The 18,486-nt window shown below is 42.0% G+C and overlaps 1 protein-coding gene across 1 annotated transcript in view; it reads left to right on the top strand.

Moving 5' to 3' along the window:
• Positions 1 to 11,306: 11,306 nt before the first annotated feature.
• The window catches only part of SMCHD1 (structural maintenance of chromosomes flexible hinge domain containing 1), a 236,957-nt gene continuing 229,777 nt past the window's right edge, over positions 11,307 to 18,486 (top strand). Inside the window, exon 1 of the mRNA XM_007935470.1 lies at positions 11,307 to 11,504. Coding sequence (XP_007933661.1) covers positions 11,307 to 11,504 — 198 coding nt within the window. The remainder of the gene's footprint in view (positions 11,505 to 18,486) is intronic.

Genomic DNA, 18,486 nt, shown 5'->3' with positions numbered 1-18,486 from the left:
CACTGCTGCTGACTTATAGCGACCCCTCCTTGGGTTTCTGAAGCAGTATCTCTACGGAAGTAGATTGCCTAGTCTGCCTTCTGAATTATGTATATATACCCAGTTTAGGGAGCTCTGGTAGTGTAGTGTCTAAGGCATTTGACTGCTAACCAGAAGGCTGGTGGTTCAAACCCACCAGACACTCCTCAGAAGAAAGATTGGGCGATCTACTTCCATAGTGATACCACCTCAGAAACCCAAGGAGGGATGGCTATGAGTCAGATCTGACTTGCAGGCCTTGAGTTTGGTTTTTGGATACCAAGTTCATAGTGTAAATAAATAAATAAATAACCCTAACAATATATCTAAAAATGACTGATATTAATGTCCTCATGGTACATTGGTCTATCACTCTTTGTCTTGCTTTATCCTAAAATGAGAGAATTTTAAGGATATTATGCTTGTTTAATTAAAACAGGCACTTCTGATAGTTCTACAGACAGCTGCTGCCTGTTTAGATCTGGTTATAAAGTCTTGCCTGTTTGCTATGTCTGTCTCTTGGAGAACAGACATGTTAATTTAAAGCTTTGCTCTATAGGGTCCCTGGCCGGCTGGCACTGGCTTGTCTGAGGGCAGTGGTTATCAGCAGACCACGCTTGCAGTGTCTGCCCTCATTCTTCCCACATTTGTGTCAGCTGGCTTAGACAACCAACTTTGTCTTCCCCACTCACAAAACATTCTCAATCTAGACAGCCTCTCTGACAAGTACAAAGGCTCCATTCCTCTACATCTGTGCCCCTACCCATCCCAGCCCCTGCACCTTCACGAGGATGAATCCCAAGACTTGCAAAGCTAACAGACAGTGAAATTAGTGTCAGGCTTATACAGTGGGGCCCTGAGTGTATGATGAAGAGAAATACAAAATAACTTGCCTGATTTTCCCTCAGTCCTGCCACCTGTCACTTGCTTTACCACTTGGAGTAGAAGAAGCCTGTATGTAGAGACTCTGAGATCACAGCCAGAACAGGGCCCTTGGAATGTGCCAAGAATAATCATCTTAGCTACACCACACGGGCTGTCTAATGCACCTTGCTTCCTAGAGTTCAAAGACAGGTTATGGAAACACAGATCCTTACCACTCCCACCCCCAAGTCTTTTACAGGCATTTTTATGCCTCTTTCCCATCTGTAAAAGTTGCATAGGATCGAAAGATTTCCATACCTTCCAGGGTTGTTTTAAGAATGTGATGACTCTACATAAAGCCCTTAGAGCTAATCTGAAATGAGAAGCTACAGGCACACGATCCACGTGATATTTGCTACTACTTCATACTCTCCACTTTGGAGACTTCTGCATGGGGGAGTTCGCTCTGTTATGTTATTGGCAAAATCACTAAGACTGCTGTTTGTGAAAGAAGGACCCAGGGAGAACCATCATCCATTTCAAATGCCTCTGACTTAGATTGGGGTCCCTGGGTCACGCAAACAGTTAATGAGGTCAGCTTCTAATGGAAAAAATTGGGGTATCAAGTCCACTCAGAGGTACCTTGGAAAGAAGGTCTGGTGATTTACTCCCCCAAAAATCAGCCACTGAAAATCCTATGAAGCACAGTTCTACTTGACACACATAGGGTCACTATGAGCTAGAATTGACTCTACAGAAGCTGTTTTCCTTCTGCTTTAGATTGGATTTTCTCATCCCAAATCCTTTTCCCTTGTTACCATAGAATGATCAATAGTTCTATTGATATCAGAGAATGATCCATAACTCAAAGGCCCTACAGCCTTTTGTTATAACAAATATTTCATAATGCCTCTTACTGTTCTCAAATGAAATTCATAAATAATGCAACCTACCTACACATATCATTTAAAAAATATCAACACAATTTTAACTGGGATGTAAGAGAGAAATAAAAAGACAGCAAATCAAGGAAGCTGGTAGCGCATTGGTTAGGCACTCGGCTGCTAACCAAAAGGTTGGGCAGATTGAACTCATCAGCTACTCCTCAGGAGGAGGAGGTAGCAGTCTGTTGCCATAAAGATTACAGCCTTGGAAACCCTATAGGGCAGCTCTACTCTGTCCTATAGGATTGCTATGAGTTAGAATTGACTCAACATCAATGGGTTTTGTTTTTTGTTAATCTTTAATCAAATAATATATATTGCACTATGTCAAGCATTTGTATATAATACAACTACACCAAAAGCACAGTGAAATGATTGACTGCTTAATCACTGTGAATGAAATAGCTACAAATTCAAACTGGCAATGACTTGTGTCAGTGACTCAAGTATCACCATGGTATTACCATTAGTGTCTTGCTTTTTTCCTGAAATATACACAATTCTTGGTAAAGTTCCTTGGTTTGCATGTTAGTTGCATTCCTGGGAAAGCCAGTAACTTGTGAACCAAGTGCAAGTACCACCATCTACCACTCAAGGCCTGAAGGTGAGGCTCACAAGGAAGAATGCTGTGAAGCCTGAGGTCTGAGAAACTGCAATATTGATGTGGTATCCCCATGCTCCTCCCACCATCACTTCTCAGTTCATCTTGCTGAGAGGGCAGCATCCCTAAGCTCGACTAATGATAAAAGGAAAAGTGAGAATCTGGAAGGAAGGAAATATGGTTTTGTGTGTCTGATCAGAAGGGGGTAATAGTTAGGACTTGTGCACGTTATGACCAGTCTTAGTAACTTTGCCTGGCATTTCCAGAAAAAACCTTGAGCAGTTCAGGATGCTGTAATTATCATCAGGAGTCCCTGGGTGGCACAAAGGGCTAATGAACTTAGCTAGTAGCTGAAAGGTTGGAGGTTCAAATCCACCAAGAGATGCTATGGAAGAAAGAGCTGGTGATCTATTTCCAAAAGATCACAGGCATTGAAAACTCTATGGAGCACAGTTCTACTCTGACACATATGGGGTTGCTATGAGTTGGAATCAATTTGACAGCAACTGGTTTAATTTTAAAAAATCATCACCAGATGGGCCTGGAATGGAATTGAATATCTACTAGTCTCCAGCATATTTTTGAGATACTAATGTCACTCACCAGCTGCAAGAGAATGATCTATTGTAACTTTAGTATTTTCCCACTGTGATCCCTAGAGTCCTTCACTTAGGGACAGGCGAGGAGGCTATGGCACTGTGTACCCTAACTTCTCCCAGGTGCTCATCAAAATGCATTTGTTGTATTATGTTTGTCCTGGTCTTGCTCTCCAAAGCCACAGAGAAGCAGGCTAGTCACGGGGGCTGTTAGGCATGGCATGCTGGCACATGTGAGCACAGCTCTCTGAAGACGATACAGGCATTGGAATCCAGAGAGTGTGCCCTTGACTGCAGCCTAAGTCTTGAGCTAGCAGGCCTTGCATTTTCCATACTCAACTTCCAGAACTTGGAACTTAGAAGAGCATTCTTGGTACAGCTGGCTGGAGAATGGCAGTGGGAGGGTAGCTCTTGACCTTTAACCCTCAGTGAGAGTGACAGAAACCCATCATTGAGAAAAATGGATCTTCCACAAGACAGACAGACAACTATTTCGTAAGAATTACTCTAAAGGGGAAAGACTATGAGATTCTGGGCTTCAGGTGAGCTTCTCCCCACACTCCTACACCCCAAATCAATAAATAATATTCTCAGATCTTCTCCAGCTTTATCATCTGGGGTTTTATCTTTGCTTTTCAATACATCTTGACACTGCTACTAAAAAAAGAGATTGATGACACTCAGAAACAAACTAATAGGTGAATCACTGGAAGCAGAATCATCTACCTTCCTTTCTATGTGTTTTACCTCTTATCAACACAATGCCAACCTACAAAAGAGGCAGAGCAAGGCAGGAAGGGGAAACTGAAACAAACATGATGCCCTCAGCAGAGGTTGCAGAGAAACACTAAACCAGACCAATGGACAGTAGTGTGGAGATTTGTTTTTATTTCTTGATCAACGCTGATTGCTTTCAGGTTTGCTCTGGATACCATAGGTACTTTCTAGGTGCTAGTACCCATTTCTTACCAAGATGGAGTCAGTGATTTTTATTTTCTTCTCTAGGCATGTGCTTGAGTGGGAGCAAGTCAATTCCTATTCCTAAAGCTGAGGCCTTCTCTCTGAAAACTCTTTCTGTTCATATTTTTAATAGGTAATATATGAAGACAATACAAAATTCAAAATTAACAGGATAGTTAATAAAAAGCTAATCTTATACTTCTGACTTGCAGCTACTCAGTTCTCACTAGAGACAACCACCTTTATGTGTTTCTTGAGATATTCTAATCAGATTCAGGCATACAATATCACTATCGGTATAATACATAGTATATAGGGTGCTTGGGTGGAGCAAATGGTTAATCACTCAACTACTAACCAAAAGGGTAGTAGTTCAGAAGATAGGTCCAGTGATCTGCTTCCAAAAGCTCACAGCCTTGGAAACCCTAGGAGCAGTTCTACTCTGCACATATGGGTCACATGGGGTCACCATGAGTTTGAACTGATTGGATGGCAACTAACAACAACAATAGAGGTTGTACCAATTTACACCCTCACAATATACAGAGTGCCTGTTTCCCTACACCCTTAGCCACTCACACAGTTTGATGGCAAATGTTTGGCTCTTGGCCACATGACTGATGAAAATGGCATCTCAATTGCATTTCAATCTACAATTTCCTTTAATAAGCTAAAATGCTGGTTCATAACATTTTTCCTACTATTAATTCCCTTTTTTTGAAGCCAATGCTTCATTGGTCCAAATGAATCCAGCTGTATCCCATAAGCTTTCCAACAACGGGCATAAACTAATGATTAACAGAAAGATGCTAGAACCATGTACCCACTGAAATCATTTAAAAGCAATTTAAGAGAATCTTTATTAATGGTTCCCTTATGCATCTCTGTATTGTATACTTTGAACACACCTGTAAGGATGAATGAAAATTAAAACCACTTCTAAGTGAGAACAAAGGGTAATTCATTCAAACCATCCCCTTAGCTAAATTTCCCTTTGGCCTTGAGAAGAGCTATCAAAGCAAAGAAGGGTTTGAATCCTGAAAGACTTTGGACCATGGCACCTGATCAGATGTGGACTGTGTAAAATTGATAACATTTGTCAGGAAGTCAAGTTCAAATCTACCAAGCTCAGAAACTAATCTCATGAACGATAAGCATTGTAGGCAATAAAAGTCCTCAGAATTTCTACTGTGTTAAGATATATGAAAACATCAACGACTCTTAGTATGGGAACAGATTCCCTTGTGACTTTGTTGAGTGAAGACTTGTTACCGATGATTTTATCAGTAAGCCTGATCCCAGGGACTCACTAAATTTATGATTGGCGTCTATTTCATTTTGTTGCTAATCCCGGTTTATGTTTCCACTTATTCTCAAGGTCACTAGCTGTGTTTGGACAAAGCAATACTATTATCAACCTTCAGGACACTACATCTTGAGCATATTTGAAAGGGACAGTATAGGGACAATCATTAATTTCTTGGACACACACAAAATCACTACAGAATAGTAGCCAAAGAAGTAAATAATGTAATTAATTTAACATAATTAAACATATTAAATATTTATTGAATTTGTTGTTTTCTGTCGAATTTGTATTGAGGTTGTAGTGATTTTGTTGTGTACTAAAAACACTAAGCTATTAATTGTGTGATGGAAATGTTAGACTCGTGAATCATTAGAGGACTATTTTATCAAATGTGACTTGTACTTAGATTATTTAGTTTTATTTTTTGTAGTTCAATATTCTTTTTGTGGTAGGTATCTATATATGTTATAGGTGAGGCAGGTCTTTCAAACCTAAGAGCTTGTATTTTTAATTTCTAAGTAAGTTCTTCTTACTTGCTCACTTGCTTTATCTCTCTCTCTCTCTCTCTCTCCTCTACTCTGTGCCAGCACTGCTCTAAGAAACTTATAAATACAAACTCGTTTAATTCTCACAATGGTCCCCACAAGGTGGGTGTCATTATTACTGTTCTCAATTTACAGGTGGGTACACTCAGGAACAGAGAGGTTAAGTCACTTGCTCCAAGTCACACAGCTAGTCAAATGGAGAAGCCTGGATATGAACCCAAGAAATCTGGCTCCACCAGAAATCAGTGCCTTAACCACTACACTGGACTTGTGTTTGTACAACATTCTAGTTTTGTGAATAATCACTTGCTCCCAGTCACTGAGGGCAAAACATTCTTCTGTTGAATGAAACAGAGAGAGTTCTTGTGGGGAAGAAAAGCTGGTTAAAAAATGGAGGAGGGGCGGGTTCTCTGGAAAACGGTATTCATTTACAAGATAATCTTAATAACATCTCATTGTGTGATGGAGAGATTCAGTAATGGCACTAAAGGAATTTGGTTGGAGTTGAAGCGAAAAACATAGAGTGATGCAATGTTTCAAGTTGGGAGGAGTATAAAATTTATCTAAGACTAACTGCACTTTGGAGAAGACAGAACAAGCCTCAGGGACTTGGGCCTCATTTGACCTGTCTGCTCAAGGCCTTGCACAGAGCCAGTGGCATGATCTGCAGAGGAGTCCAGACATCGTTTCTCCAAGTAGAGATCTCCTTCTTCCCCTCCATCTTCACAGAACCGGGAATGCCTCAGACAGCACAGACAGCTCAGGTATTGCCTTTCCCCACTCTGCAAATGACTTCTGAAGAGGCAATAAGGTCAGAAGGAGAAAGGAGTTCAACCCTACAGTGGATACAGTGGCTTCAGTGTTCATGTGCACAGGTGGACCACTTAATGAGGTGTTGATGGGAAAGTGATGGAGACAGAAATTGGTGGTATGACGGGTATGGGGAGAAGGAATGGCAAGATGTCCTATTAGCAACAAGTATATACAAATATGTTTCTCTGTGCTGCAAAGTAGCACACACCAGGCCTTCAGAGTAGAATTACTGCTCTATTTTCTCTTAATTAAAGGAATTATATGACTCCCTTGTGAAAAAGCAAAGTGACTTATTGTATCATAACGAACCTTTTAAAACAGCAACTTGCAGTACTTTGGAAAAGTCATAGATTATATGGAGTTACACTGGATTCTTTTGTTCTGTTTTAGTTTTCATGCTGAAATTGGGCAGGAAAGACACATGTAGAAACACTTCTGTTTTCTCCAAACCCAACACAGCTCTTTCTCTTCATCTAACTCTGCAGAGCAGCTTTTAAGGCAGCTTCATTTGGTGATTCTCTTACACTATTCTTCAAAAAGCCTAGCTTTGATGTAGTATTTCATGCCAATATTAAAACATTTAATTACAAATTTAGCTATCTATATCTTTGCCTATTTCCAGTATTAAAATTTTAACAAAGTTAAAGTCCTTTGTCTGCTTTCAAATGAGTTTTCTGTACCAAAAAGGAAACACATTATATTCTTCACACCTGAGCTATTTTGTATACAAAGAAAGAGAGAAAGTTCTTCTGAGATTTAAAATTAGGAAACATTTACAAATAAGTTACATTTCTAGACATATACCCAAAAGAGATATGTCCATAGAATCACCAAAAGACCTGACCAAGGATTTTCATAGCAGCACTATTCATGATAGTCCCAAACTGAGAACAATTCAAATGTACATCAGAACCGGAATGGATAAATTTTCTGTATCTTCATATTATATGCCCATCTAATGGAATAAAATACAACAATGAAAGTGAATAAACTCTTGTTGCACTCAATAACAATATATTTTTTAGTGAAAGAAGCTAGACACAAAGAGCATGTACTGTGTGGCTGTATTTATATCAAGTTCAAAACCAGTGAAAAACAAACTATGAGATTAGAAGTCAGAACAAGGTCAATGTCTGTGGAGGGAATGAGATAGTGATTGAGATGAGTACAAGGTGCCAGTAATGCTCTGTTTCTTGATCTGGGAAGTGGTTTTCATCAGTGAGTTCACTTCATAGAAACATATCAAGTTGTACTCTTTTGGTTTAGGAGCCCTGACGTAGCACCTAAGGCATTTGACTGCTATCCAGAAGGCTGGCGGTTCAAACCCACCAGCCACTCCTCAGAAGGAAGTTTGGGCAATCTGCTTCCATAGAGATACTGCCTCAGAAACCCAAGGAGGGGTTGCTATGAGTAGGGATCTACTTGATGGCAGTAAGTTTGGTTTTTGATGGTGCAGTGGTTAAGTGCTCAGCTGCTAACTACAAGGTTGGTGGTTTGAATCCACTGAAGGGCTCCAAGTGAAAAAGTGAAAAAGTTTTTTTTTTTTTTTTTTAAGTTTTGTATGTCCTATCCTATCTCTAAGGAGCTCTGGTGGTGAAGTGGCTCAGGCATTTGGCTGCTAACCAAAAGGTTGGTGGTTCAAACCCACCAGCTGCTCCATGGAAGAAATATGGTCTGCTTCCATCTTTACTTGTGAAGTGTTATCATGTATTATGGACTGTCCTCCCCCCGCCCCAACTACCACCAAATATGGTCCTTAGTGAGTAAGCCATTTGGCTGCTAACCAGAAGGTTGGTGGTTCAAACCCACTAGCTGCTCCATAGGAGGCAGATAAGGCAATCTTAGAAACCCAATGGAAGTCCCTATGAGTCAGAATCGACTCAATGACAATTTTTTTTTTTTTTTTACCAATAGATGTCCATAATATTGTAATTGCACTTCTCTGGTGGCATTTTGGATCTCTTAGTAATTATCCTCAGATATCTTCTAAATTAATGAAAAGTATTTATATCTATGTATTTGCATAATTAAGGAGCTCCGGTGGCATGTAGAGGGTCAGGAAAAGAGGAGGAGACCCTCAACAAGATGGACACAGTGGCTGTAATGATGGGCGCAAGCATAGCAAGCACTGTTAAGGATGGCTCAGGACCAGGCAGTATTTTGTTCTGTTGTACATAGGGTGGCTATGAGTTGGAGCTGACTTGACAGCACCTAACAACAACGAAGCTCTGGTAGCATGGTGCCTAAGGCATTCGACTGCTAACCAGAAGACTGGTGGTTCAAACCCACCAGCTGCTCTGCAGAGGGAAGATGGAGCAATCTACTCCCATAAAGATTTACTGCCTCAGGAACCCAAAGGGGGTTGCTGAGTAGGATCAACTCAATGGCAGTGAGCTAAGTTTGGTTTAACAACAACGACAATAGTGACACAGTGGTTAAAGCATCTGGCTGCTAAGGAAAAGGTTGGTGGTTTGGACACAGGAGCCACTCCATGGGAAGAAAGATGGGGAAGTCTGGTTCAGTAAAGATTTATAGCCTCGGAAACCCTATGGGGCAGTATACTCTGTCCTATAGGATCGCTCTGAGTTGTAATCCACTCAATGGCAGTGGGTTTTGGTTTGGGATTTACATAGTTTGGTATCACAGAGAAATGATAAACTGCCTGATGATGAACCTCTCCCTCTAGTCCCATTTTCTGAAATAGAAAAGCAATTCATCTTCCCACTAATGAAGAATTAGAAAAACAATTTGTGTTATCCTTAAGTCATTTAAATCAAACTATAACATTATGGAACAGAATAAAAATTTCACACAAATTTGAAAGGTAAAATATGAGAATTCAAAGACATCCCATAGGAGTTGCTTCCCCCTTCCCCTACGCCCTCCATAGGAACATGGTTGGCACGTGACCACAGCCCACTTCATTCCAATTTTATCTTCCATCATCTCTACTGCTTCATTCTCCCCACTTCCAGCTATACATTTTGTGTTCACCAAACACCACCACACATGCTTTCACATTTTTGCTCACACTGTGTGTTTTGCCTGTAATATCTTTTATGTGTACACACACACACAGGACTCTTACATCTTGATATGAACAAGCAAATCTACGAAAACAGAAAATAAATATTACTCAAACTTTTGAAGAATTGAAAAACTCAGCAATTGGTTACCGTGGTAAATTTACATGTTACCATAAAGTTAGGAAGGATTCCTGGTAGCAGAGTGGTTAAGCTCTTAGCTGCTAACAAAGGTTCACAGTTTGAACCTACCAGCCACTCTTTCGGGAGAAAAGTGTGACAATCTGCTTCTGTAAAGATTATAGTCTTGGAGAGTAGGCAGTTCTACTTTGTTCTATAGAGGTGATATGAGTCTGAAGCCATTTGAGGGCAACAGGTTATGAGGGTTGGCAGTTGGAACACCCAGAATTTACTCCATGGTGACTAACAACAAAGTACAAAATATTCACAAAATATGATTTTTAAGAATTGGAGAGTAAATGACTAAATCTAGTCCTTCAACAACGTATTATTTGTTGAGTTAGGGTACTATACACCCACAATAAAGGTACTAAATAAAATTTATTCTCAATAATGATAAAGTCTTTTTACTGATAGAGTAAAATGTGTTATTTTGGATACATTATCTAATAACGTGACTAGCGTAGGTGGTGGTATTCACAATTCACAACCACTTGGTGGTGGTGAGAAGATTTGTATGCGAGCCGCTCCAGCGCCTGGAAAGCCTCGGTCAAAGCTCGGACAGTCGGAGGGGCTATGAATAGGAGCGCGGTGACGTCACAGAGCCTCGAGTCTGACGTTCTCACAGACTAGCTTTGTCTGGGTGGCCGGTACTCCGGTCCACTGAGAATTTAGGGAATGAGGCAGAAATGAACCCACTTGCTCGCGGCAGGGAAGCGTCACCCGCTAGACCCGCAGCCGTAACATCTCCAGCCGCGGCGTCCACGCGACTGGGCCGCAAAGGGCGCAACCGTGGCCTTGGCCCCACTGCTGGGGGCTCAGCACTCGAGGACAGATTGGCTCGGCTGCGCTCGGGGCGAATCGGCGGCAGCAGGACCCTCTTGGCCGAAAGTAAGCGGCCTTCCGGCGGTGTACCACTGTTCCCAACACTGGCTCTCCCGACTCTGCTCCACAACGACGACCCAGAGGCGCAAGCGTCCATTAGGCCCCGCGCTTCCCTCCAACTCCGCAAGGCCCCGCCCCCTGGCCGCCCGCGCGGCCTGCCGGGTCCGCCCCGCCTCCTCGCCGCCGCTGTCCGTTCCTCTTCCTCCTGCGCCACACTCCCTGACAGAGGCGGCCCAGTGGCAAGTCGCGCTGCAAGCTCGCGTGGGCAGCGGCGGGCGCGAGGTCTTGTCCTGGGAGTACCGCGCCGCACGTCCTCGCCTCCCTGGGGGCGGCGGGCCGCGGAAGTGACGTGAGTCCGGGCCGCAGCGCGTTTGAATCGGTTCCCGGGTGATTCTCGCGCAGACGCTGCTCGGCTGCCTCCGCCGAGGAAGGAGCTGCGCCCGCGCGGGCCGAGGCCTGGAGCCGCTGCGGGCGCTGGAGCTGGGGGCGCCGCGCTGGTCTCGCGCCTCGGCTCTGAGCGCGGTGGCGGCCGACATCCGCACTACTGTCTTTTCTTCTTTTCCCCAATATGGCAGCGGCAGGCGGCAACGGGCCTGGCGGGCCCTCGGCAGGGGCTGGGGCCGGGGCCGGGGCGAGCGGCGGGGGCGACGGCTACAAGACGGTGTACTTGTTTGACCGGCGCGAGAAGGAGTCGGAGCTCGGGGAGCGGGCGCTGCAGGTTGGTGAAAGCTCGGACTATTCGGACTTCCGCGCCTGTGTGTGTCAGGTAAGGATGGGGGCGGTGGAGGGATGCGCGCGGAGTTGGTTTGGGAGGGTGATGAGAAGCCCAAGTGGCTCACTGAGGGTAATAAACCTGTCACCCGGGTCTGGCCCTGCGGCCCGGCTTCTGCATCAGTCGAGCCTCAGCTTCTCTCTCGGGTGCCCGCCAGGCCCGAGGTCGGGCAGCGGAAAGACTCTGGCCAGTCAGTGCGCCTGCCTCGGAGCTCTGAACGGCTTCTCGATGCTCTCTGGGCCCCCATTTAAGACCTGCCGCCCAGTTTGATACCACGGGTTTAATTGGATTGCCTTCGTGGATTGCCATCTTCCTGTGGGTAAAACCGTTTGTATCTGTCTCTAGTCTAACTTTTTAGAAAGAGATGAGTTGTGTCCTGTGTCTGTTGTGCGTATTGCGATGGTAGAAGTTGTGCGATTCTTGGCGCCGATTTACTGCAGGTTCATTAATGATGCTAGAACTTACCGAGTCGCTCTCTCAGGAAAGTGCGAGGCAGACTCTGACAGGGTACTTCCGTAGAGAAAACACTTGTTCAAGTTAGCTACGCAGGTGGGGCTGCACTTGTGGTTTTCAGAATTGTAACCCTTGAGACAAGTTTCCTGAACTAACTACGATGGTGTCCCTGGGTTACTGGAACACCAAAGAAAGCACGTGCCCTCTATGTTAGTTTGCTGTAGAAAGTAATGATAGGTATGAAAACCTGCTTTAAACTGTGAAGTACTTTATAGATATGAGGTTGTACTGTTATCTCAGCTTTAAAGGAGGAGTATTGTCATGTCCTCAGTTAACCAGGAGGTACTTTTTCAGCTATGAGGAGCACTTAGCTTTCAGGGAAAAAGAGTTTTTAAATAGTGTTTTGCCTTTGGTAGACTGTTTGATTTAGAAACGTTCCAGAGATATAATTCCTTGTAGTTGCTGAATTAATTTAAATTAACATTCATAGAATAAAAGTTATTTAAGAGCAACAACTTTTGTATGTACACAGCTGTATTTCCAGTGCCTAGAATTGAGTCTGGCACTTAGTAAATGTCCAAATTAGAGTAATAAATGAATAAAGAGGAAAACCTATCAACTCTGAAGTTCATTCATGTGTCATGATGTAGTAGATTCCCATGTGTTTAAAAAATGAATAAGTCAATACTCATTTTTGTTGTTATGTTTTGTATTCAGAGTTATCTCATTAAAAGGAAATTCTTTGTTTTTAATTTTAATTAAAAAATATTTTTTGGTTATTGTTGAGAATATACATCGCAGAACATACAACAATTTCTACATGTACAATCCACTGATATTGATTACATTCTTCAAGTTGTGTAACCATTCTCCCACACCTTTTCTGAATTGTTCCTTGCCCATTAATTTAAATTAACTGCTCCTTAAGTTTCCTATCAATTATTTTGAGTTACTGTTGTCAATTTGATCCCATATAGATACTTCTTAAAAGAGCCCAGGGCTCGAAGCAGACATTATTTACTACTTTAAGTATTGTTTGCCTTAAGGAAGGTGTCAGGTGATATTTTTGGTTTAAGGTTTAAAGATTATTTAAGGGCAGTAGTTTCAGGGATTCATCCAGCTTTCCTGGCTCCAGAAATTCCAGAGTCCATGAGAATTTAAAACTCTCTTCTGGATTTCCTTATGATCAGGATTACCAAGTCTATAGACTCTTTGGTCAAAATCTTCAGTAATGGTAGGTAGGTACCATCCAGTTCTTATGGTCTTCTGGCAAAGGAGGCAGTTGTTCATGGAGACAATTAGCCACAAATTCCATTTTTTCCTCTTATTCCTAAGTCTCCTTCCTCTGTTGCTCCAGGTGAATAGAGGCTAGTTGTTGTGCCTTCGATGACCATTTCAAACTCTTATGGTCCCAGGCACTAGTCAACAAACTAGCAAGTAGAACAGAAATACTAAACAGGGTCTTAGGCCAATTAACTGGAATGTCCCATGAAACCATGATCCTAAGTCTTCAAGAAACTAAAATTCTGTGTGTGATGTGATTGGTTGTACATAAGCAGCCCAGTTTTCACATTCTCATCACCAGTAATTATCATTGCATGTTTGAACACTAGTTTGTCAGTTTTTTATACTGTTTTGGCTTGCTTCTTGCTGCGATGCTGGAAGCTATGGCACTGGAATTTCAAATACCAGAAAGATGACCCATGTTGGACAAGTTTCAGTGGCGCTTCTGGAATAAGACAAACTAAACTAGGAAAGAGGACCTGACCATTTTACTTGTGGGAAAATTGGCTTGTGAAAACTTTATGAATAGCAGCAGATCATTGATGATAGTACTGGAAGATAAGCCCCTCAGGTTGGAAGGCACTCAAAATATCACTGGTGAACGGCTGCATTCTCAATAGTAGAGTTGACATGAATGACATGTATGGAGTAAAACTTTTGGGAACCTTCATGTGCTGATGTGGAAACACTAAAAATGAGAACAAACCAGCTTCAAATATCCATCAGTAATCAGAAGGTGGACTGTACTAAATATGAACCAAGAAAAATTGGAGGTCATCAGAAATGAAATGAAACACTTAAAGATAGTTACCCTCATCATTACCATTATGCACTGGTATTGGGCATTTTGAATCACAGTCACAAGGTCTCTTGTACCAGAAATGAAGAACTGAAGAATAATGGCACCCCATTCATTGTCAAAAAGAACATTTCAAGAACTGTACTAAAATACAATGCTGTCAGTGGTAGGATAGTATCCATAAGCTTATAAAGAAGGCCAGTTAATGTGACTGTTAGTCAAATGTAGGCACTGATTCGTAATGCCAAAGATGAAGCAATTGAGGATTTTTACCAACTTCTGCAATTTAAATTGATCATACATGCATCGAGATATATTGATAATTACTGGTGATAGGAAAGGGAGAGTAGGAAATGAAAAGGATTGGTAGTTGTAAAATACAGCATTGTTAATTGAAATGACACCAGAGATCACATGATTGAATTTTGCAAGACCGATAATTTGTTCATTGCAAATACCTTTTCTCAACAACATAAACAGTGATTATATATGTGGCCCTTACTCAGTGAAATACACAGGAATCAAATTGAGTACATCTGTGGAAAGAGTTGATGGAGAAGCTCAATATCATCAGTCAGAACAAGGCCAAGGGCCAACTGCAGAACAAATCCTCAATAGTTCATATGCAAGTTCAATTTGAAGCTGAAGAAAAGTAAACCCATGAGAGCCAGAGTCTAACCTTGAATATATCCCACCTGAATTTAGAGACCATGTCAAGAATAGATTTGACACATTGAATGCTAATGACTGAAGACCAGACGAGTTGTTGGATGACATTAAGAACATAATACATGAAAAAGACAAGGTCATTAAAAAGAGAAGAAAGAAAAGACCAAAATGGACATCAGAAGAGATTCTGAAACTTATTTTTGAACATAAAGTAGCTAAAGTGAGTGGGAGAAATGAACTAAAAGAGCTGAACTGAAGATTTCAAAGGGCTGAACAGAAGACAAAGTAAAGTACTATAATGAATTGTGCAAAGATCTGAAATTAGGAAACCAAAAGGGAAGAATATACTTGACTTGACAAGCTGAAAGAAATGAATTAAAAAAATTCAGGCCGTGAGTACCAGTACTGACTGATTCTATGGGCAAAATGTGGAACAGAGCCTGAAGCATCAAAAGAAGAGGGAGGGAATACACAGAGTCAGTGCCAAAAAGAATTGATTGACGTTCACCCATTTCTTGATCATATGATCAAGAACTTATGGTTTTGAAGGAAGAAGTCTAAGCTGCACTGAAGACATTGGTGAGAAACAAGCCTCCAGAAATTGACAGATACCACTTGAGAAATTTCAATGAACAGAAGCAGCATTGGAAGCTTATCTATACCAAGAAATTTGGAAGACAGCCGCCTGACCGACCAACTGGAAGAGATCTGTATTTGTGCCCATTCCAGAGATAGATGATCCAACAGAATATGGAAATTATTGAACAATATCATTAATATCATGTGTAAGTAAAATTTTGCTGAAGATAATTTAAAAAAATATTGTGGCAGTGCATTGACAACTCTAAGAAATTCAGGCTGACTCAGAAGGGGATGTGGAATGAGGGATATCATTGCTGATGTCAGATGGATCGTGGCTGACAGGTTACCTGTGTCTTATTGACTATGCAAAAGCATTTGACTATGAGGAGCAAAGCTCTGGTAGCGTAGTGCCTAAGGCACTTGACTGCTAACCAGAAGGTTGGCGGTTCAAACCCACCAGTCACTCCTTGGAAGGAAAGTTGGGCAGTCTACTTCTGTAGTGATACCGCCTTGGAAACCCAAGGAGAGGTTGCTATGAGTCGAATCTGACTCGACGGCAGATAACAACAACAACAACATGAGCAAAACAAATTAAGGATAACATTGCAAACAGTAGGAGTTCTGGAATACGTATGCTCATGATGAACCTACATGTAGATCAACAGGCATTCAAACAGAAAAAGGGGATAGTGTAGTTTAAAATGTAGAAAGGTGTGCATCAGTGTTGTATTCTTTCACTATACTTCCTCAATCTGTATGCTGAGCAAGTAAACGGAGAAGCTGGACTATATGAAGAACAACATGCCAGGAAGACTCATTAACAACCTGTGATATGCAGGTGACACAACCTTGCTTACTGAAAGAGAAGAGGACTTGAAGCACTTACTGATGAAGATCAAAGATTAGTATGGATTACCCCTCAGCCTAAAACAAAAAATACTCATAACGACCAGTGACCAACAAGATCATGATAAATGGAGAAAAGATTGATGTTAAAGATTTCATTTTACTTGGATCCACAATCACTGCCCATGGAAGCAGTAGTCAAGAAATCAAATATGTATTGCATTAGACAGATCTGCTGTAAAAGAGCTCTTTAGAGTGTTGAAAAGCAGAGATGTCACTTTCTTGACACCAGCCATGGTATTTTCCGTTGCCTCATCACGTGGAAAAGCTGGACAATGAATAAAGAAGACCCAAGAATTGATAACCTTTGAATTATGTTATGGCGGAGAATATTGAACATACCTTGGACTGCCAGAAGAATGAACAAATCTGTCTTATAAGAAGTACACTCAGAGTACTTCTTAGAAGCATGGATGGTGAGATTTCATCTCACATACTTTTGACATAATTATCAGGAGGGTCCAGTGGCTGAGAAGGATATCATGCTTGGTAAAGTAGAGAGCCACTGAAAAAGAGTAAGACCCTCTATAGGATGGATTGCCGTAGTTGGTGCAGCAGTGGGCTCAAGCATACCAAGGATTATGAGGATAGTGTAGGACTGGACAGTATTTCATTCTGTTTTACATAGGATTGCTATGAGTTGGATCAAAATCAATGATACCTAACAACTTTTTTGTTTTTTGGTTTGGTGATTTGGGTGAAAGTTTATAGAGCAAATTCATTTTCCATACAGCAGTTCACATACACTTAGTCTCATGACATTGACTACAGTTTACCCCAGTGCAACACTTCCCCTCCCACTTCCTCCCCATAGTTACCTCTTTGTTTCTTTTGTCCCATGTACTCTTGTCCCCCAAGTTGTCTCCCTGTGCATACACAGCCCTTCTATTCTCCCATGATTGATCTCTCCCAGGAGTGTATCTACCTAAATGTTAATGTTCAGCGTGTATACCTGTCTTTTATTTGCCTGGAAGCCACAGGAGTCGGTTCAGTTCCAGACCTGAGATGACAATCTCAGTGGTTCCATTGTTGTTGTTGTTAGGTGCCGTCGAGTCACTTCCGACTCATAGTGACCCCATGCACAGCAGAACGAAACACCACTCGATCCCATGCCAGCTCCGTGATCCTTGCTGTGCTTGAGCCCATTGTCGCAGCCACTGTGTCAATCCATCTCGTCAAAGGGCTTCCCCACTTCCGTCGGTCCTCCACCTTACCAAGCATGACATCCTTCTCCAGGGAATGGTCCCCTCTGACAACATGACCAAAGTAGGTGAGACAAAGTCTGGCCATCCTTGCTTCCAAGGAGCATCTTGGCTGCACTTCCTGCAGGACAGATCTTTTAGTTCTTTTGGCAGTCCATGGTACCTTCAGCATTCTTCTCCAGCACTACAACTCAAAAGCATCAACTCTTTTTCGGTCTTCCTTATTCATTGTCTCCAGCTGTCACATGCATACGAGGTGATTGGAAATATCATGGACTGTGCCAGGCGCACCTTAGTCCTCAAGGAGACATCCTTGCTCCTCAGCACTTGAAAGAGTTCCTTTGCAGCCGACCTGCCCAGTGCTACGTGTCGTCTAATGTCCTGACTGCTGCTTCTATTGGCCTCGATCGTAGAACCAAGCAACGTGAATTCTTTGACAACCTCAATCTTTTCTCCTTTTATCGTGATGCTGCTTATTGGTCCAGTTGTGAGGATTTTTGTCTTCTTTGTATTGAAATGTAATCCGTACTGCAGACTGTGTTCCTCAGTCTTCATCAGTAAGTGCCTCAAGTCATTCTCACTTTCAGCAAGCAGAGTTGTATGTATCATCAGCGTATGTCAGGTTGTTAATGATTCTTCCTCCAATCCTGATGCCGCATTTTTCTTCATATAGTCCAGCTTTTCAGATTATTTGCTCAGTATATAGATTGAATAAGTATGGGAAAAGGATACAACCCTGACACACTCCTTTCCTGATTTTAAACCATGCAGAGTCCCCTTGTTCCATTCGAACAACAACCTCCTGGTCAAGGTACAGGTTCCTCATGAGTACAATCAAGTGTTCGGGAATTCCCATTAGTGGTTCCATTAGGCTCTATCAGACTAGATATCAAACCTGGTCCTTTTCTTTTTTTTTTTTTTTTAAAATGATTTGAGTTTTGTTACACATTGTTCTCCCACTCTATCCACGATCTCCTAGAGAGATGCCTCTCTGAGTGGCCTAATAACTTTTTGAAGAATATACTTTTAGAAATAGCATTCGATTACCTCTTACCGTCTATATGACCTTGAAGAATGTACA

Source organism: Orycteropus afer, unplaced genomic scaffold (assembly GCF_000298275.1).
Source record: "Orycteropus afer afer isolate SDZICR_OR568_19922 unplaced genomic scaffold, OryAfe1.0 scaffold00028, whole genome shotgun sequence".
Lineage (NCBI taxonomy): Eukaryota > Metazoa > Chordata > Mammalia > Tubulidentata > Orycteropodidae > Orycteropus > Orycteropus afer.
Note: the sequence above shows the minus strand (reverse complement) of the source record. Positions and strands in the feature narration are given on the sequence as shown.